Here is a 22,655-nt window from a genome sequence, read left to right on the forward strand (position 1 = left end):
TAGGCAATCCGGAGACTTAAATTGATCAAGTTAGTTATTGGGATTATAGGGAGACAAGAAATGTATGATATGAGAGCCCAAAACCCCACTCACTTTAATCAAATAAATGAATTCCTCACATAGGCCACGACTTTTCTTACCATCCCATATAACCGTGTAATTCACTAGATTTTTATATAATATCCAGACATTGGCCACGTCTATATCATGGGTTGTTAGATTCCAACGCTGCCACTAAACAATGACTAACTACACACACTAAATTAACTGTATATACAATATAAGCCATCGAATAATTTCAACAAGAATCCAAGATTCAATAGCCATTTGAGCTAAATTCCAAGAAAACCACAACTAGGGCTCATAATGTCAACCATACCTCTGATTTCTTTAAATTTTGGCTAATAGATTGATCCTCTCCGTGAAATCTTCAGGGTTATCCCCAGATTTTAAATTGCTTTCATCACTTTGATGTTTCGTTTTGCAATGGCTTTTCTCGCGTTCAAAACACACTTATACTCACTCTGTTCTCGACTGAGTGAAATGAAAGGGAATGAAAGTAGAATACAGGGGAAATATTCCATTTCATTTCATTCCATTTTCCTCCATCACTACCATCCGTCCTCTAGATCGCCACAATGCACCATCAGTCTGCTCCAATGCGGCTTTCTCCACTGAGTCTACTGCCATTACAGCCCTTCTCACAACTCTATTTGCATAGATCTCGACTTATTACAAATATAGAATTTTTGTTTGATTGTATAAAGAAAAAACAATGGGATGTAGTAACCAATTCTTAAGCCCTGATTCCTTCAATTCAAGATCAAACAAAATTCATCCTCTCTGCTCTGTGGTTGATTACCCAACTAAGTACCTGGATCTCAAAATTATAGCAACGAGTTACCTTCCGTTAAAAATAGGGCAATTTAAACGGACACGATTAAAAGTTGAGATGATCCAAAGGCTCATACTACTTTAAAAATATACTCCATAATTCTAGGATTGAATGAATGGTTTTCTTATGGAGATGGAGATGAGAAGCAGAAGCAGACGCGAGAGAGCATTTCAATGAATTTACCAGCCGTAAGTAAAATGGTCCACGGACTAGAACCTTGACAAAAATACATTCCACATCCATAATAGGTTAAAAATATTTCGAAGTACGCATATATATATATATATATGATAGACGACATATAATATAAGAAAAAAAGTCAGCAAATCGAATATTGTAACTTGCCTTTAATAATATTATATGTATATCTTCTTCCTTTTTGGCAACTAAATGTTGACATTAAGTGGGGAAATAACTACTTTTTAGACCACAGAAACCGTTGACATTGACTTAAGCAAAGGGAAATTGTATATAAATCATAGCATGCTGCATGCATGTTGATCACATAATCTCATCTCATTATCCCAAGGCCTTTTTCAATTTTTATCCGGTTGTTCATACGCATCAATTGCTCGCTGAAGCAGAGGTATTGTCAGATCAGTCTCACCAAATCCTCTTAGGGATTTAACTTTTAATCATTATTCATCAATATTTAATTAATGATGTCTTTCTGCAGATGTCGCAAACAGGTCTCCCATTACCCAACTTCGATGTGCAGAATCCATCAAGCCAACAGCAGCAGCATGCAACCGGAGTTTCGTTTCCTCCACAAGATCTACCAATACCTGCATATCCAGTTAATACGGGTAACTTCTATCCACCAGTTAATCTTTTTCCAGTACTTTTCTACATACACAGTTTGCTTCCGTTACAATCTCATGTTGTTTTTTACTGTTAAAGATCGCAAAAAAGCAGCAGATGTCCCAGTACCCCAATATCCATCAATACCACATCCATTTATGGGTAACTTCTGTCCACTAATTAATCTTTCTCCTATACTTTTTTACATACGCAATTCGCTTCAGTTACAATCTCTTGTTGTTTTTTACTATTAAAGATCACAACAAAGCAGCAGATGTCCCGGTACCCCAATATCCACCCCAGTATCCAGTACCCCAATATCCATCAACACCACATCCATTTACAGGTAACTTCTGTCTACTAATTAATCTTTCTCCCATACTTTTCTACAAACACAATTTGCTTCCATTACAATCTCCTAATGCTTTTACTTTTCCAATCACAACAAAAAAAGCAGATGTCCCAGTACCCCAATATCCATCAATACCACATCCATTTATGGGTAACTTTTGTCCACTAATTAATCTTTCTCCTATACCTTTCTACATACACAATTCGCTTCCGTTACAATCTCTTGTTGTTTTTTACTGTTAAAGATCACAACAAAGCAGCAGATGTCCCGGTACCCCAATATCCATCAATACCACATCCATTTACAGGTAACTTCTGTCTACTAATTAATCTTTCTCCCATACATTTCTACAGGAACGGATCTTCTTAAGGGGTGGGGGAGGGGTGGCCCCCCTGTTTTTTTAGAACTAGTCCATTACTATTAAAAACTTTACATATTAGACCCAAAACAAAAAAAAAATGACTGTGGACCCCCTGTTCTTCAATTTTTACCCCCCCCCCCCCCCCCCCCCCCAATATGTTCAAGCTTCGTCCCTGCATTTCTACATACACAATGCTCTTCGTTACAATGTCTGATGTTTTTACTTTTCCAATCACAACAAAAACAAACAGGTTTCCCATTACCCAACTTCGAGGTGAAGAATCCACCAAGCCAACAACAACAACAACATGTTGTCGGAGTTTCGTTTGCTCCACAAGAGAAAGCAATACCAGATCTATTTAACGGTAAGTTTTGTTAACCATTTTCCTCTGAACTGCTGCTTTTGTTGTGATCTGAAAAATAAAACAAAAAGTGTTGGAATCAAATCGCTTGATTCTTCAAGATTCTTTATGCATAATAAATTTACTTGATTCTCTGAGAATGTAGCTCAAACAAAGAAGTGAAAGAAGAAAAAGGCTTAACAGGAATCAATTTTCTTGATTCTTGTGGAATGAAACAAATCTTAACTGTGCAGGAAAAGAAACATGGAAGAAAAACTTTCTAAGAATTTACTTAGGTTGCAAGTACCTTACTAAACAAAGCTTAAAAGACTTACAAAACTTGAGCTGAAAACATAAAACATCTCTACCCTATTTAGACTAAACGGATTGGAATCCTACATACTACAATACAAAAACTCAATAAAACGGAAACTTTCCAGTTTTACCCCTAGGCTTAATTAAATTGTCCGGATTTTTAAATTATCCACCATGTATAAAAGTGTCGGAGAAAGATTATTTGTTGTAAATCAAACTAAAAGACACGCAAGGAAACCGACAAATAATATTGTGAATTATATGTCGATTAGTTGCGAATAATAAATTCAATTATTATTATTAAATTTACCAAGTTTCGTCCAGAAACCAGATCTATCCTTCTCGACTAGATCTGATTATAAGAAAGGTAGAAGAAGACTGTCCTGTTATTGGACGAATTAAACACAAGACAGAAAAGTAAAACCGACCTGTTGATTGCTGAATTGATCTTTAAGCAACTGCAAGGTAGGGATGAGATTTAGAACCGGAAAACCGGACCGGAACCGGAACCGAACCGGAACCGGACCCGTTAGAACCGGAATATATAGAACCGGGTCCGGTTCCGGGTTTAAAAATTGGCTTTATCCGGGTTCCGGGTAATCCGGGTTTGGGTCCATTGGGTCCGGGTAAACCGGGTCTAAAATCCGGAACCGGTTTTTGGAACCGGATCAACTTTTAGGGCCGGAACCACTTTTTGTGAAACGTTTACAAGATGCATATCTTATTCGTTTCAACTCCAATTGACATACGGTTTTTTCCAACATGTAGTTTAGAGTTTGTACATGATTCTAGACTATAAATTTTTCATTTTTAGTTTTATATTCATTGACTTACAGTCCTCAAAAGTTGAGATACCAAAGCTGAAAGTTTTTAGTTTTTTAGTTTTTTTGTATTCGGTGAAAGTTTTAAAGCATGCATATCTAATTCGTTTGAAGTCAGATTGACATGTGGTTTTTTCGAACTTCTAGTTTACAGTTTGTACATGAGTTTAGACTATAATTTTGTCATTTTTGGTTTAACATTCAATGATTTACAGTCCTTCGAAGTCGGGATATCAAAACTAAAAATTTTCAACTTTTCAGCTATGTGTTTTTGTACTTTGTATTATGTGAAAATATTAACACAAGTATATCTCATTCGTTTAAATTCGGATTGACATGCAAATTTTTCCAGAGTGTATTTTAGAGTTTGTACATGATTTTAGACTCTAATTTTGTTAATTGTGGTTTCGTATTCAATAAGTTACAGCCCCCCAAAGTGGGGATATCAATATGAAAATTTTCAAAGTTCAACCCACTAAGTTGTAAGTAATTACCAAAAAAATCCGGTTTTTTCGGGTTTTCCGGGTCGAAACCCACTTTATCCGGTTCCAACCTACCCACTTTGATGTTTCCGGGTTTTCCGGTTCTAGACCCACTTTACCCGGAACCATACCTGGAACCGAACCGGAACCGGTTCCTATATACCGGTCCGGTTTCCGGTTCTATAAAATCCTGTTAACCGGTTCCGGGTTTTCCGGGTCCGGGTCCATCGGGTCCGGGTTTGGACCCACTTTCATCCCTACTGCAAGGATCAGATTCCTGTCCTTAAAGGTTTTTACTTCGCTTGTATTGGCTGTAAGCAACAGAGTAAAACCCCAGGATTTAATGCAGCTAGATCGATATTCCAACAGCACTGGAAATCGACAAACACAAAGCGACTACTCGGAAACTAGAAGAAAAAACCGCAGAGAGATGGAGAGCTTTCAGATTTTCGTGAGTATTCATGTGGCTCCTAGAAGGCATCAAACGGGCCCCCATAGGCCGGCCCCAGAAACCCTAGGGCGACAACTAAAAGCTCCTCAGCTCCCAGCGACCGATGCGTCGTGCAAAGTGCGCCTAAATCGCGCCATTTCGCGCACTCGTGGCGTCGGCTAGTGCTAGGCTAGGCTAGGCGCGCGCGTGGGCTTGGCCCAATCCTTTGATCCACTAAAGCCTTTGAAGGCTTACCAAGGGAATAGGATTATAAACCCTCAAAAGTTTCTTCTCTCCACCAATGTGGGATACAAAGGAAATTGCCAACTTGCAATTCCTTTATATATAAAATTCCAACAATCCCCCACCAAGTTGGTAAGTTTCCTTTCAATCAGACAAATGATGTCACTCGGGTGTCACGAAGATTAAACCCTAGTTTAATGAGAACAAACAAGAAGAGACCGATTCAATGGTATCCTTATAGGTTTAAACCATGAACCTCAATGACCTCTCCGGTTTACCCCCACACACCACAAGTCATATTTGTGTTCTCCCTGAGCGCTATTATGGCCATGCGCTATAAATCCTTTTCATGACCCTTTAGAAGATAAACCACTAATCTTCACTTGATGCGGCACCACCTTTAGATCATATAGGCATAGTTTTACAACATCTTCGTTGCTTAGATGTCTCCAAAACTACGTTAAGAGTCGTAACTCAACCTCATTCTCGGCAACGACGCACTATCCTACCTCACATGGATCTATCATGAATGATAGTACCTTCTATCGTTAGTGATTTCGTTGTTACCCTTTAAACTTGAAAACTAGGAGCACTAATGTCAAGTTGGGTTTCCATCACTAAACGATTCTATTGTGGTTTTAGACCCATGACTCTCGTGGTAGATGTAACCATATCTCTCGTCAGAGGTTTGGTAAACGGATCTGCCAAGTTCCTACTTGTCTTGACATAGACAACCTTGATGGTACCACTTTTCAATTAGTTGTCTCACAAAATTGTGACGCAGACCTACATGTCTTGACTTTCCATTATATACCGCATTATATACTTTAGACAGTTGGCCTCACTGTCACAGTACATGGGTATTGAAGGCATCGGAATATCCCACAAACGTATATCCATAAGTAGATCTCGAATCCACTCTGTCTCTTTGCCTGCTGCTGCTAAGGCAATTAGCTCAGCTTCCATCGTTGAATGAGCTATGCATGTCTGTTTCTTGCTTGCCCAAGAAATAGCACCACCAGCTAGAGTATAAATCCAACCACTTGTGGATTTTGAATCACTGGTGTGATCAATCCAGCTGCCATCAGAATAACCTTCAAGTATTCCATTAGATGACGAATATGTCAATTCAAAAGTACTTGTCCTTTTCAGGTATCCTAGTACTCTACCCACTGCTTTCCAGTGCTCCGTCCCTGGATTAACTGTATACTGACTCAACTTGCTTACAGCGAATGCGATGTCAGGTCGCGTGCAGTGAGTAGCATACATCATGCTCCCAACTGCACTAGCATATTCTAGTTGGGCCACAGCTCGACCAGAATTCACCTTAAGTTTCACACTTGAATCAAAAGGAGTGTTGAATTCCTTAATGTTCAAATGTTGAAACTTTTTCAGAATTTTCTCTATGTAATGAGATTGACTCAGAGAAATCTGACCACCTGTCCTCTTCACCTTGATACCAAGAATAGTATCTACTTCTCCAAGATCTTTCATCTTAAAGTTCGAGGATAGGTATTTCTTCGTCTCAAGAATACCTTCCAGGTGAGTGCCAATGATCAACATATCATCAACATAAAGACATATAACTACTATGTAATCGGATGTATGTTTAGAGTAAATACATCTGTCAGCACTATTGTGCTGAAAACCAAAGGCAGTCACAGTGGTGTCAAATATCTCATGCCACTGTTTAGGAGCTTGTTTCAACCCGTACAAAGACTTAACAAGCCTACATACTTTGTTTTCTTGTCCAGGTATTACGAAACCTTCAGGTTGCTCTAGGTAAATCTCCTCTTTGAGATAACCATTCAGAAAGGATGTCTTCACATCCATTTGATGAATGTACAATCCCTACAAAGCTGATATTGCTATGAGAGTTCTAATTGAACTAATTCTAGCAACTGGGGCATAGGTATCAAAATAATCGATCCCTTCTCGCTGCCTATAGCCCTTTGCAACCAACCTTGCTTTATAAGCAGATATGGATCCATCAGGATGATATTTCTTCTTGAATATCCATTTGGATCCTATGGGTCTTCTCCCCTTGGGTAGATCAGCTAACTCCCAAGTTTCATTACCCATAATTGAATCCATTTCGTCATTGATTTCTTCCTTCCACAGAGGAGCATCCCGAGACGTCATGGCTTCAGTAAAGGTCTTAGGATCATCATCCAAATTAATTGAAAAGATGACTTCTCTCGTCACTTTCTTTTATGTTCCTTCGACCAAATAAGAATAGAAATCACATCCAAAGGTTTTCTCAATTCTAGCCCTAGTACTTCTCCTTGGTTCCTCCACAATGGGAGGAGGTGGGAGTATTTCTCGAGAGGTACTTGGAGGTGTTGTATGACTAGAGTTTTCTTCATCCTTAGAAAACTTGTCCTCAAAGAATTCCACATCTCTGGATTCCACAACAACACCAGAATCAATATCTAGTAATCGGTAAGCCTTGCTATTTTGAGCATATCCAATAAATATACTCTTATTAGCTCGTGCTCCCAATTTGGTTCGCTTAGGATCGGGAGTCCAATAATAAGCAACACACCCCCACACTTTCAAATAGTCTAGGTTAGGCTTTCTACCTTTCCACAACTCATAAGGGCTTGTAGGAATCACACGACTAGTGATCCTGTTATGAACATAACAAGCAGTTAATAGTGCTTCCCCCCACAGATTGTTTGGTTGACCCGATTGGTTCAACATACAGTTGACCATCTCACAAAGAGTTCGGTTCTTCCTTTCAGCCAAATCATTCTGTTGAGGGGTGTATGGTGATGTTCTCTCATGTTTGATTCCATTCTCTTCGCAGAATGTGTCAAACTCTTGGTTGAAATATTCTCCGCCTCTATCCGAGCGAAGAATTTTGATGTGTCTTTCAAGTTGATTTTCGACCTCAGCCTTATATCGTTTAAATGCATCAAAAGCTTCATCTTTTGATCTCAGCAAATAAACATGTAGATATCTACTGAAGTCATCACAAAATGTGATGAAATACCTTTTTCCTCCTCCAGTAAGGATTCCATTTAACTCACATATATCAGAATGAATCAACTCAAGTAAAGATGTGTTTCTCTTAACTGATGGAAATGGTTTCTTAGTGAACTTTGATTTTACACATGTTTCACCTTTTTCAAAATCTTTTGATTCATATTTTAACATACCTTTAGTTTGCATTTTTTCAATGTTTTTAACATTAGTGTGAGCTAAACGTTTATGCCATAAAGAAATTGAACAAACAATATAACCAGAAAAGTTCACTTCATTCACATTAGCAACCAATCCATCAATTACATCATTACCAACACCCGACACACTAGCAACACTACCACACTCAACACTAGGAACACTCACATTACCCTCATCACTAAGACACAAGCAATACATTCCCGAAGTATTGTTCGCCCTCCCAACATGTCTTCTGCCTTTAGTGATCACAATTTTGCCTCTCTCAAGCACCATCTTGAACCCACCCTTGTCAAACTTGTCCGTAGAAACCAAACCCTTCGAGATGGTAGGAACATGAAGAACATCTCGAAGCGTCACCCATTCACCACGTGTGAACTTCAACCAAACATCACCCTTTCCTAGAACTTTAGCTCTGTAGCCGTCAGCACAGACGACAACCGTCCCTTGTGGCATGGGGTGGTAGGTGCTAAAGCTTTCTTGATGCCCACAAACATGCACAGTGGCTCCAGTGTCCACGAACCAACCTCGAGCACAGATTGCTCGAGTAAGAGAGGAGATCATGAAAATCTCTCCAAGGTTCACACTGGCCACCATGTCAGTCACCTTCTCGACTGCGTGTGCAACCGGTATCGATTTGCGATCTTTGCATTCTCTTGCATAGTGCCCAATCTCTCCGCAGACGTGGCAAGGACCGGCCCTTTTTGGCTTTGAGTTAGGATTCTGATGACCCGGTTTCTTGAAGCTTTGTTTCTTGGGTCCAAAGTTCTTCTTGTTCTGTCCCCTAGATTTGCCTTTGTGGCTAGAACTCCCAGCTGACACTTGATGCACACTTTGTCCAACTTTACCTTTCTTGTCCCTGATGCGAGTTTCCTCCTCAATGCGGAGGTGTTTCATCAGATCATCCAAGGAGTAGTCCTCCGACTTGTGCATCATTCTCTTAGAGAAATCTTTCCACGAGGGTGGCAGTTTTGCGATGATCGCACCAACCTGAAAGAGTTCTAGAAAAGAGATGGTGAGTGCATTCAACTTGTTGACCATGACTTGGAGTTCATGCACTTGCTCCATAATCGATTTATCATCAACCATTTGAAACTCAAGGTACTTGGACACAAGGTACTTGTTAGTACCTTCCTCATGTGCCTTGTACTTAAGTTCCAACGCATTCCATAGCTCTTTTGGATCTTTGACCGACGAGTAAAGATCATAGAGCCAATCAGATAGGGAACTCTTGATGTGACCCACACACAATTCCTCGGATTCTCTACGCAGAATCCTTTGCTTTTCCAGTTCTGCAATGACCGTTGGGTCCACAGATTCCCCTTCCTTGGGAATTGGATTATCTGGAATTGGTGGCAGTTTTGGGTCCAACACAAAGGAGAGCTTCAAGACATGAAGCATGAACTTGACCTTTTCGGCCCAACGAGTGTAGTTTTGACCATCGAATTGGTCAAGTTTGGCAAACTCTTGGTTCATGAAGTGGAGGCTAGCAGTAGTGTCCATTAGTCTATTGAATTATCACAATATAACTAATTAAGAACTAGTCATGAATTTCTTTAGCATAGGTGTGATGGTCTTATGGAGTTAACAAAAGACAACCACGTGGAACATTTTTGCAGTTTTGTCGTTTGCATTGCATTGGTTATCAATATATAGATACAACAACTTCAGAAGACCTTACAATAATAATTCATATTACATTGTTTGGAAGGTGCTTCGTGTCTGCATTCTTTTAGAAATTTCTCATGAAATACATCGTACGTTCTTTCATAGAAAGCCTACTTTAAGATGGAACCAATTTTAAGGTCTCACTTTTTATATGTTAGATCTTATTCAGAGAGACCAACATGTAAAACCATAACCATAGTGTGCTTGATTTTAATGTGTTAAACCAAGTTAAAGGATTCAAATTGGTCGTATGCAATAGTATTGATGTTTGATTATGGTGACAAATTAAAGTTTACTGCAATTGTCACTGGATGAATGTGGTGTAACTTTGCATTGGAACTACTTTACAGGACCTAGAATTGATTACATCCATTTTGGTGTCCCCCTATATGAAGCATCGATAAAAGGTGATTGGAAAGCTGCTAAAGACATTTTTGATGAAACGCCAACGTTGGTAAGGTATAGTATCACTGAAAATGGCGAAACAGCACTTCATGTTGCTGCATCCGCAGAAAGCACCAATGAGGTGGAAGAGTTCGTGGAGCATCTGGTGAATTACATGCAAAAGAAGGACCTGGAACTTCAAGATAAAAGCTCCAACACTGCCCTTTGTGTAGTTGCTGCATCCGGAAAAATTAACATGGTTAAGATTATGGTGCAAAAGAACAGGGACTTGATGTCAATCCGTGGTTGGCAAAATATGATGCCACTTTATATGGCTGCCTTGTTTGGACATCATGAGGTGGTGAAATATCTATATCAAGAATCGAATAATCTGCGTGATGATAGTTATTGGACACCAAAGACTCGTGGTTGGCTTCTTTTGACATGTGTCGAGAATGATATGTTTGGTAAGCATTTTAGAATGTACTTATTAATTACACACATTCTATTTTGTTGTATATCATTAGCTCCTTGTTTTTGATAAGTAGTGGATGCTCTTACATTAGCTAACCTAGGTGATACATGGGCAATTGCAACTACTTATTTTACTTAATTTGTGTATAATATTCGGGTTAGCCAACTTTATGAAGTCAAATATAAGCTCCCAGAAGAGTTAGTATCTTTTTGTTTATTCTTATAGGTGCAAATTGTGAATAAAGTGAAATCCATGTCTATACCTACATCAATATAAAACTATTAAACTATAACCATCCATGCAATATGGCTTTAACCTCACTACCAATACACAAGAAATCCTTACACTACAAGTAATATCTTTATGCTTTGTTGTGTTTGTTTCCATTGTTGAATTTCGCTAACTGTCATAGCATGTTCCCTCACAAAGTGATTGTCAAATCCCTTATAGATGTCGCACTATGGATTGTGAAAGATCACCCAGAACTTGTTAATAATTCGGATGTACTTGGAGTTTTAGCTCAAAAGCCTGATGCATTTTCTAAAAGAAAATCTAATATCATCATGAACACCGTCAAATGGGGTAAGCATCTTTACTCCTTTGTTGGTATGTGATACTATGCATCCATCTGTTTACCAGTGTAGCCAATCTGTGATGTGAAGGTTCGAAAAAAGACGCTTCCATTCTAATGTTTTTCATGATGTTCAAGCATTAACATTTTTTCATATGTAAGATCCATGTGATGCCAGAAATTTGCCAGTCATTACACTATTCCTTTAGGTCTATGGAACAGAGCCCAACTTTATCCATCATGTTTTACTTGTAAATGTCTGGTATCATTCATCTGACTTCTTAATTTACTTGTTAATTTTAGTTTTTATAGTCATTTTTCCAAAGGTGGGAGTTTATGAAAAGGGAAGTACAGCACTTGAATTACTAACAATCATGTGGCAAAATATTGCGATGAAGTCTAAGAAAGAAATTGATGTCATACTCAGAGGGACGCATGTGACGTTGCCGGGAAATGCAAAGAAAAAGTACCCTTCACAAATACCATTTGTTGCTGCAGAAAGGGGCAATACTAGATTTGTAATTGAGCTCATCCGTCTATATCCTGATCTGATATGGAAAGTAAACGATACCAATCAAAGTATATTTCACACTGCTGCCGAGCATCGTCATATGGATATCTACAATCTATTGTACGAAATAGGCTCAAAAAGGAATCAGATAACTCTTCTCAAAGATGCAAATGAAAACAATATGCTCCATTTAGTTGGGAAGAGTGCCAAGAAAAAGCGACATGAGGATGTCTCCGGAGCTGCTTTTGAGATGCAACGAGAACTATTATGGTTTAAGGTACATATTCCTCCTCGTCATTCTAGGGTTCTCATGCAAATTGTCTTTCTTTTTTCATTACATTACTTCATTTACATCCATGAATATCTAATATTGAAAAATAAATTGTTAAGAGACCCTTGTAATAAACCATTTTAGACACAACCGACCGAATAATGTTTGTATGCAATTTGTTGTTCACAACCTTCGTATGACATGTTAATATATAGTCTGCAAGTAAACTTTCTTATATAAATCTAATTTATGTGTTACTAATGGCTGGAATGCATAGTTGACACCTCAATCAAATTGATCTACTCAATGTATAAATGTTGTAGGAAGTAGAGGGAATGGTCCCTTTTTCTTATAGGGAAGAGAGAAACAAAGATGGCCTAACACCACACGAGTTATTCACTGTCGAACACAAAGATCTAGTTGTAAAAGGTGAGGAGTGGATGAAAGGAACAGCTAGTCAATGTATGGTGGTTGCTGCTCTTATTGCCACCATAGTTTTTGCTGCAGCTTTTACGGTTCCTGGCGGATACAATCAGAATGATGGTATCCCTATATTTTATCGAGAAGTAAGCTTAAAGCTTTTTGTAGTGGCGGATGCCATATCTTTATTCTCATCATCAGCTTCTATAATCATGTTCTTGTCTATCCTTACATCTCGTTACGGTGAACGTGATTTCTATGAATCATTGCCTAAAAAGTTGACGTTGGGTTTAGCAACACTTTTCTTGTCAATAACAACCATGATGGTTGCGTTCAGTCTCAGCTTATTTGTGTTATACCATAAAGATCTGCAGTGGATACCGATTCTTGTCGCCATGTTTGCTACCATGCCAGTCTTCCTATTCGCTACGCTGCAATATCCTCTCTTAAAAGACATAATAGTTGCGACATACGGTTCCAAGTACCTCTTTCGGCCGAAGAAACGTGTTCTTTATGAAAACCATCAACGTTTTGCAATTCCAATGCCTTTTTGAAATTGTCGTAAGTGTAATAATTTTATTTGTAATATAATTATGTAAGTGTTATAATAATTTTGTTTGATTCCATAAGATGAAACAGCGTACACAAATATTGTTATATTGTATTATTTATATATAGTCAATATTAAATAATGTTGTAAATCTAAAGGATGGTTGGGGAAATTGAACTCTTACTATTAGTATATATATTCTTAGTAGGTTATAGTTTGTAGGAACCATGGTTATAAAATAAATAATTTTTTATAGTAAAAAAGTTATAATTATTAATCAATTATAGTAAACAATTGAATACAAACAACTTATCATGATCCTTTGGTGATTTTATTACAACTTTTATGGACACAAAATACTCACCAAAATATGATACATAGTATGCTCAAGTAGATGTAACAATTTCAAGCTAAGAATCTGATAGAACGTAAAGCAGACACAAACCTATAGAGCATGAAACAAAGCTTTGACTGCAAAAGTATTACCCACTTCCAATACTTGAAAATACTCTTGAGTAAACCATTCAAAAGTGAAACCATAGAACAACAACCAAGAGACAAAACATCTTTAAAAAATAATGAACAAATTGACTTGCATGCTCATGAAAAGATAACAACAATGAAAATGTTGTGCGAGGAGACCTAAATGTCTCTTTAATCTTAAAAGTTCCAAAAGAACATCAAAACAACAATTTTCCAAAGCATTCGTTTGAATATATACCAGATTATCCCACTTAAAAAATTTTCAATTCTAAAAATCGTATTAACAAAGTACATTGCTATTAACGTTATAGTTTCAAACCGAATTCTTCTATCTTTTGGGCCTTTAAAATAAAAAGTTTCAGTTCTAATATCATTTTATTCACACAAATCCAAATTTTGAGAAATTTTATGAATATTTTGAATTCATTTTTCATGTAGTTTTATTTATGACCAAAATACCCTTAACATTCAAAAACTCCAAAACCATTACAAAGCTATTCAAATTCTTTTCAAGTATGACAAAACTTTAAAGAGAACTGATTGCCCATCACATGTAGCCAAAATATTAGAAATCCTTGGAACTTTTTTCTAAAACCTATAGTAAGGTTGCAACTTCAGTTAAAAAAAATCCAAATAGGCATATAAGAAGTTGTAGTTTAAAAACTTTACTAAGTCATGGCATTGTACTTTCATTTATTTTCTTATTAGACATTGTATTTCTAAAAATATATCCAATTATAACAGTGAAAATTGTTTAGTATTTGGTTGACATTGCTATAAACCTATAAATTGGTAGAATTTCAAAGTACAATGATGAAAAATCAAGAAATAAAAGAAGGTTGCTATGATAAACAAATAAGTAAAAGCATATTGTTATTTCATGTATTTGTCAATAATTCAAAATTAAATATTTGTTTAACAATCAACTAATTTGGCATGTTTTAAAATGTTACTCCTACCAATTTTGTAATCTCTGTTTAAAATACTAAGTTAGCAATTATGAAACACCAAGAACCCACTTGATCTCAGAGAGAATGGCAAGATCTTGTGGTGTTCCCTTACTGTTCACACCAAAACAGAAAAATCTAGAATAATAAAACCATATTGGTTTAAGAAATATTAGACAATATTTATTCTTATGTATTAATAGGTGTTTCTTCATTGATTTCACATAACAATTTGAAACATATAGTTCTTTTTATTTAAGGTGGAGCCAAAGGTTTTCTAAATCATAAAGCTAAAAACCAAAATTATTAGCCGAAGTAAAATTAGAAGCAAGTACACTATGATCCAAAAATATTTGAAGTTTGTTAAACATAAAAGATCTTTTAAAAAAGGTATTTGGTAATATTTTGATATATAAATCAAAATACATTATTCATTTAAGTTGAATGGAAAATGTGTTTTTGTTTTGCTTTAAAAATATAAGTATATTGATGTTTCTATTGTTTCCGGTTAAAATTAAAAATACATTCTTGTTTTATTGAAAAATGTAGTTGGAACGATGTTTTAGAAATTTGGACAAAATTAATAAAAAGAATTAAAATGTGGACAAAAATGGGAAAATATTTATAATTTATTTCAATGACCAATCACAAAACCTGAGGGGGGGTGTGGAAATTCCAAAAAAAAACAATACATAAAATAGATTTTGGGGTGGATTATTAAACAAAGTAAGAAGATCAAGGATTAAAAATGTAAAATTTCATTTAGTCAAGAAACCCACTTATATCATATAGTTTTTAACATGGTTTTTAACATGTGATTCTTGTGTAAATAAGTAGTGTTATGGAAACCAGACGATACATGTCAAGACTCGGAACAAATCTGATGTCACTTGCCAAGTTTTAATGAACCTTGTTAGGAAGTAATGTGGATAACAAACAAAATTATAAGCACACAAAGACACATTATTTACGTGGTTCAGTCAAGGTGACCTATGTCCATGGGCAGGAGGGAAGTGTTCTTTATTTCAGAGTTCTCAAACAGAGGTTACAAGTACAATTCACCAGAGATCCATCCTACTCACTAAGGATACAAGATACGAGACAAATGACTCTACATGCATCCCTATTTATACTGATGGATCAGACCTAAAACCCAAATGGGCCAACCCACTGGCCTATAAGCCCATGAAAGGTGTCAACCAATCATAATCCACCATACAACATCTTTTGGAACATTCTTTCATGTCATACACCCATGAGCATCAGCAACACACATGATGGAGCACATTGTGCCATAGTAGAGCATCATGATGTACAAGTGGCGTATTGATAGCTTATTTTATTTCCTTATTTTTATTAGTTTATTTTAGATTTTTAGATCTTTTTATCATTAATGCATTGTATTTTATTTATTTTTCTTTAGTATGGATCATACCGTGTGCTTGTTATGTTGCATGAGATATTTTGTAGGTTTTTCGGTGCTTGTTGCGGTTGCGGGTTGATTGGAGACGGGCTTAGTGGGCTTCCGAGGTATTATTGGGCTTGGCGGAATCAAAGAGGAAGAATTGGGCTTTGAAAGTTATTGGCTTGAATCATTTGGGCTTGTGAAGATGGATCATAAAATTCAAATTTTGGGTCTGGAGCATCCATTTGGTGGCTAAATGATAATTGGTGCATTTCAAATTACATGGACAAGGAGGGGGACCAAAGGAATCTTTGGTAGTGGAAGGGTGGAGTGGCTTGGTGGACCAATAGTATTACAGCAACATTTGCGCGGGTGGAATTTTCGTCGTGCGGGTACCCGTGCAACTGCCCAGTTTGGGCATTTTGGTCATTTGGCTTGCCATAACCCTTGGGGATCATATCTAGAAGCTCATTCACGATTTTCCACCATTGGAGACCTGCAAGAAGCGATTTTGGGAGCTAGAAATCATTTCCTTTCATCTTTCCAGAACTTAGGTAGTTTCTTTATGCAATTAGATTATTGTTCTTGTTACTTTGTTGCCATGAGTGGCTAATACTCTCATTTGGTTGACTTTGGCTTAAAACCAATGAATGTTTGTGGGTTTTGAAGGATTTATGTTGATTATCAATTTATTCCATGTTTATGATTCTAGTTTGCAATTCTTATGCTTATTTGATGCTTTGATCATGAGCTTAGTATTTGATTGAGCAATGGTTGATTTATTTCATTGATTTTGCATTGGATCATTGAATTTATCTAGAACAAAGGCTTTATGATGGTAGAAATCATCTCTAGCTTATGAATCATATCTCCTTTATGGATGTGTAAGCATTTGACATCCTCTAGGAATTGTGGATTCCTTCATTCTTAAGGCTAATTGATTTCTTGGGATTAATTGCTTCAATTGACCCTTGATCTTAATTAAGAAGGTGTGTTGTGGGCTTCCCCAACCTCCATACTACCTATGAGGAATCTTGGCATATCATGCTTCATGATTGCTATAACCAATTTGGGATGAAGGATAAGCTTTGTATTAGATCCTAATGATAAACACACAAATGTTTATTGTGTTGAATTGCCTTAGTTAACCAATTATTCCTAATCTTTGAGCATCTCATCAACTTGCTTAATTGCAAGGTTTTTAGTTATTCAAATATTTTAGTTTTCAAGTAATCAAAAAAACCCCCTTTTAGTTTAATTGTAGTTAGTTAGATTAATTTCACTAGTTCTATTGAATTGCATTGGTGATTGAATACAACCATTTCCCCGAGGATCGATACCCCTTTTTGCCATTATATTACGTTTATTTAGCAATAAAAGGGTCTAATTTGCTTGGTGGGCTTGACATCCCATCAAGTTTTGGCGTCGTTGCCGGGGAAATTGGTTTTTGTTATTTGATTGTTTATGCCTAGGTCTACAAGAACCGGTGAACTACTCTACAATCCGGAAATTGAAAGAGAAGCAAAAAGGTTGAAAAAGTTAGACAAACAAGCAAAGCAACAACAACTAGTTCAAGCTTCTTCCTCTTCTCCACTAATCAACATAGAAGATCAAGTTCATACTTCAAGTGATACCGACACCGAACCGAGTTCTCCAATTGTTGATCATTCCTTTGAAGACATTCCGTTTGAAAACCACATAGCCATGAATCACACTCCACCTCATAATCCCAACCCAAACCCAATCAATCAAGATGCCAATACCCCACCCCATCAACCAAGACAACAACCACAAGAACCTCTCATTGATATGCCACCTTGGAATCAAGCCCCTCCTCAAAACGAACCCAATTATCAACCACCACCACAACTACAAAACCAACACTTCCACCAAAACAACCAACCTCAAAACAATGCTTTTCAAGTTCAACAAGTACATTACCCAAATCAACCCAATTACCAACACCCTCCAATGTACCAAAACCCAATGTACCCACAACAACAACCTCTTTACAACCAATACCCTAACTACCAACCTTATCCACCACCAATCTACAATCCCCGACAATACCCATATCCACCTTACCAACAACATTCCAATTACTTGCAACAAAATCCCAACAACCCCTTTCCACCAAATCCTCCTTAATAGTTGACACTTAGACAAATGATGGAAACGGATGTTACACATACACCTCTTGCTATTGTTTATCCCGCAAACCACCGAGGGATTGAATTGAAGTCAAGTTTCATCCATCAACTTACCAAGTTCCATGGTTTGGATAAAGAAGATCCTCAAAGGCATTTGAAGTCATTTCATATGATATGTGTTAGCATGTTGCCCGAAAATGTGACATTGGATGATTTCAAGCTAACCGCCTTCCCGCTCACCTTGGAAGATAAAGCTAGAGAGTGGTTATTCAACTTACCACCGGGATCTATTCACACATGGGAAGAGTTACTCAAGGCCTTCAATAGCAAATTCTATCCCACCTCCCACATTTCAAGTCAAAGAAGTGACATTTTGGGGATTCGTCAAGGGGAAAATGAAACATTTCATGATTTTTGGGAGCGCTTCAATAATTTGTGTACAAGTTGTCCTCAACACAATATACCCGAACAACTACTTCTTCAACAATTTTATGAGGGTATGAATGAAAAAGATCGGAGGATGATTGATGCTTCAGGTGGTGGTGACATCTTCAACAAAACCCCTCACGAAATCCGATTACTTTTTGGTACCATTTCTCAAAATCAAAGGAATTTTGGGACTCGAAATGACATGAAGAGAAATTCTACACAAGTGGTTGGTGAAGTTAGCAACACTCAACACTTGGAATCAAAGCTCTTGGATTTGACTAATGTGTTAAGTCAAATGGTGGTGGGAAGTGGTCAACAATTGATGGTATGTGGTATTTGTGCAATGACGGGGCATTACACGGATAAGTGCCCCACACTTGGAAGTGAACCGGAAGATGTGAATGCAATGGGCGGATATCAAAGTCAACCAAGACCCATGGGATTTCAAAATAACTTCAACCCAAATTGGAGGAATAACCAAAACAACCCTTATCCACCAAAGCAAAATCCACCAAATCTTTTGATGAGACCCCAACATCCACAATACCAATCCCAAAAACCTCCATATCCACAAACTTCTTTTAACCCTCCAAATTACCAGCACCCTCCACAACAAGGTCAATCAAGTGGTAACCATCAAACGAGCCTTCAAGAACTTGTCACTTCTCTTGCTCAAAGCCAAACCCAATTTCAACAAGAAACCAAGAATACTTTCTCCAACATTCAAGCACAAATTGGAGACTTGGCAACCGCTCTCAACAAGATAGAACAAAGGGGTAAACTTCCATCACAAACCGAGAAGAATCCCAATGTGAGTTCCATCACCTTGCGAAGTGGGAAAACACTTGGAGAAAGTCAACCTAAAAGAGTTTCAAGAGAAGCAGAAGATGAAGTGATCATTGTGGAACCTCCAAAAGTTGTGGTTCCTCCAAAGGAACCGGTTGTGCCAAATGTTGATCAACCCAATCCTTCCAACAAACCCATCAAACCATTGGTCATACCACCTCCCTTCCCTTCCCGGTTAGCCTTTTCCAAGAAGATAGAGGAAGAAAATGAATTATTTGAAACTTTTCGCAAGGTCCAAATCAACATTCCACTATTGAATGCTATTAAGCAAATTCCAAGTTATGCAAAATTCCTCAAGGATTTATGCACCAAGAAGAGAAAATTCAAGGCAAATGAAAAGATTCAAGTCAATGCAAATGTGTCTGCGGTTATCCAAAAGAAGTTACCTCCCAGATGCAAGGATCCGGGAATATTTGCTATCCCTTGTACCATTGACGATTTGCGTGTCGAAAGTGCCATGCTAGATCTTGGAGCCTCGATCAATGTGATGCCATATTCGGTTTTTCAATCTCTCAATGTTGGACCTTTGGAAGAAACTGGAGTAATCATTCAATTAGCAGACAAGTCAAGTGTGTCTCCAAGAAGAGTGTTGGAGGATGTGTTAGTACAAGTTAATCAACTTGTTTTTCCGGCGGATTTTTATGTCATTGATCTTGAAGAGAAGACTCCTTCCAAATCATCTATGATCCTCCTTGGAAGACCTTTCATGCATACCGCTCACACAATCATTGATGTCCATAAAGGAAAGATAACTATGGAGTTTGATGGAGAAACCATTCAATTCAACATCTTTGAAGGAATGAGGTACCCTAGCAACATTTCTCCATTGTATCGGGTTGATGTGATTGAGCCAATAAACAGGATAAGCACTAATGTATGCACAGACAAGATAATCATGGAAGATGATTGTAATCCTAAGAGGGAACCTCAAAGAAGATTGGATTCTCCAATGATGGAAGTGGTCAAGAAGAAGATAATTAAAAGGTTCAAAAGGTGCAAAGAGAAGAAAAAGGCATTTCATGACAAGCACATAACCCAAAAACACTTTATTCCGGGTCAAGAAGTTATTCTTTATCATTCACGCTTAAAGCTATTCCCGGGAAAATTGCGATCTCGATGGCACGGACCTTTTATTGTTATAAAAGTGTTTGATCACGGTGCGGTTGAAATTAAAAGTTTGGAAACAAATCAAATATTCAAAGTGAATGGGCATCGCTTGAAACCATTTTATGAAGGCTTTGACACAGGAGAATTCGACAACGTAACAATGGAAACACCAATTTACGAAGGTTGACGGAAGCGGGGCTATGTCTTGGCAAAGACGTTAAATAAATGCATTGTGAATAAATAATCTCCGCTTGAAGTTTTGGGTGTTTCTAAACTTGAAGTTGGTCTAAAAATAAGCATATTGAAGTCTAGCAATGATCTTGGTAAAGTTAGAAAAAAAATGCCAAAAATCTGCACTTTGCGCGGGTACCCGCGCAGCCGCTGCGCGATCGACCCTCAGCCGCGCAGATTCCAAATTCTAAATTACCCCCACATGGGATGCAATCTGATTGTTGCGCGCGGCCAGTTCCTCACCCGCGTAAATGTTTGCGCGGCCGACTGCCACCCGCGCAACCCTTGCGCGACCCAACCCCCAGCCGCGCAGATTCCGAGTTCCAAATTACCCCAACATGGGGTGCTCTCTGATTGTTGCGTGCGGCTGCCCCCCCCCCCCCCCCTCCCCCCACCCGCGCAAAGTTTGCAAGGGTACCCGTGCAAATATGTCATTTCATAAGAAAATTTTGAGTTATTTCATATGCGTCCTTTGCACGACCAAGCTTTCATCCATGTGTATTTAGGCGGCCAAGAACTCCACCAACACATCATTGTGCGACCCATGTGTTGCTTCCATACCGTCCTCGCATGCCTCCTCCATCTTGATCCCTGTATGATCCTTCCTTACTTTCATCCTAAGCATTGAGGACAATGCTTCATTTTAAGCTTGGGGTGAGGTAATCTAACCTTTTATTTTTTTTTTTGCATTTAGGTTGTATATAGTTGCATTTAGAGTTAGTCATTTAGGGCATTCATAAAAATTGCATAAAAAAAATTCAAAAAAAAATATTGCATATTTTGTTTCTTTCTTTTCTAATTTTCATACTTTTTAGATGCATTCTAGTTTAAGTTCATGCATTTTTGTTCTCTCTTGTCTTCTCATCCCTACAGGTACCATAGCGCCGAGTCATAAGTATTGAATCATAGATTGGTCCCGGGTCTTGATATGGAATTCCTTGTATTTGATGAATGGGACACGTTTTGAGCCTCACAGACCACTTTGAGACCGCTTGTGTGGGGGTCAGATGCAGGTAGCTTGATTGGGTCTAGGTGCGGAGGGATGTGGTTGGTCATTCCAATGTGTGCGAGCAAAGACTAGCCCGGTAAGGTATTTTGAAGACATTGAAGATATTGAAGACTCACATCATGGTTTTGGAGGGAGTACCCCTTAGTACTCCCGAGTCTCGTCCGAGCCTTGCTTAGTTAGATTCTCACCGCCTTTTTAGGATAGGTTATCATTTTTCTAGGGGTCTAGAGTAGATAGTTAGATAGATTTTGTTTATCACACCTTGCATTGAGGTGCTTGATGAACTTTGAAGTGGGTCCCCCAATTCACATCTTTTGGGACCAAGTCTTTTCGGTAACACCCATTTTTGAGTCATTCCCCACCCTTTTTAGTTGATCTTGGCACATTGTCAATGATCATTAGGTGTTCATATTAGCCTCTATCTATCACTCAATTTTCACTATTAGAGTCCTATGTTACTTGGTGAAATTCCTTAGACCTTCCAAGAAGCAACACAAAGAATGAAGAAATTTGAAAAAGTGAAGACAATAAGAGCCTATTAAAGATAATTCAAGAAAAGCAACAAAAGCAAAGAAGAAAAATGAAGAAAAAGAGCAACACAAAAGAAGAACAAGATTCCAAGTTCAAGACTTATGTTATATATCTAGTTTGCAAAAAAAAAAAAAAAAAAAAAAAAAAAAAAAAAAAAGTGTCAAGCAGCGAATGTGATTGAAGACCCAATAACAGAAGTTCAAGATTGAAGATTTAGGTTGTTAGGTTTAGATTTAGGATAAGTAGAGTTTTTATTATTTTATTTTATTTTATTTTTGATTTTTGGTGAGAAAAGGCCCCGACGATGAGACGGTAGACTGTAAAGGACAGTACAAAGGAGAAACCTCTGAAACCGGATGTTTGCCCGGAGGCCGTGCTGCAAAACCCTATTTCGTTATTATACACTTTGGTCTGATAAATGTTGGAATCATAGTGTGTGAAGAG

The 22,655-nt window shown here is 37.7% G+C and overlaps 1 protein-coding gene across 3 annotated transcripts; it reads left to right on the plus strand.

The window, feature by feature from the left end:
* The first annotated feature begins 1,332 nt into the window (after window positions 1-1,332).
* On the plus strand, window positions 1,333-13,215 carry LOC111902558 (ankyrin repeat-containing protein At5g02620). 3 transcript variants are annotated; one of them, XM_023898379.3, is made up of 11 exons: window positions 1,333-1,481; window positions 1,572-1,701; window positions 1,796-1,858; window positions 1,953-2,042; window positions 2,151-2,198; window positions 2,293-2,355; window positions 2,660-2,773; window positions 10,242-10,742; window positions 11,201-11,332; window positions 11,625-12,109; window positions 12,427-13,215. In XM_023898379.3, exons 1-11 carry the CDS (start codon window positions 1,386-1,388, stop codon window positions 13,075-13,077), a joined length of 2,373 nt encoding a protein of 790 aa, XP_023754147.1. In that variant the 5' UTR covers window positions 1,333-1,385; the 3' UTR covers window positions 13,078-13,215. The 3 variants fall into 3 exon arrangements, with proteins under 3 accessions (XP_023754147.1, XP_023754150.1, XP_023754148.1); XM_023898382.3 differs by having other exon boundaries at window positions 11,634-12,109; XM_023898380.3 differs by having other exon boundaries at window positions 2,154-2,198.
* Window positions 13,216-22,655: the final 9,440 nt, after the last annotated feature.

Source organism: Lactuca sativa, chromosome 2 (genome assembly GCF_002870075.4).
Source record: "Lactuca sativa cultivar Salinas chromosome 2, Lsat_Salinas_v11, whole genome shotgun sequence".
In the NCBI taxonomy this organism is placed as follows: domain Eukaryota; kingdom Viridiplantae; phylum Streptophyta; class Magnoliopsida; order Asterales; family Asteraceae; genus Lactuca; species Lactuca sativa.

Bases quoted from the DNA above. Each gene is read 5' to 3' on its own strand.
- LOC111902558 (XM_023898379.3), top strand. From the start codon at position 1,386: ATGCATGTTGATCACATAATCTCATCTCATTATCCCAAGGCCTTTTTC. The intron at 2,199-2,292 runs GTAACTTTTGTC...TTACTGTTAAAG, and splicing joins AATACCACATCCATTTATGG to ATCACAACAAAGCAGCAGAT. The intron at 2,356-2,659 runs GTAACTTCTGTC...AAAAACAAACAG, and splicing joins AATACCACATCCATTTACAG to GTTTCCCATTACCCAACTTC.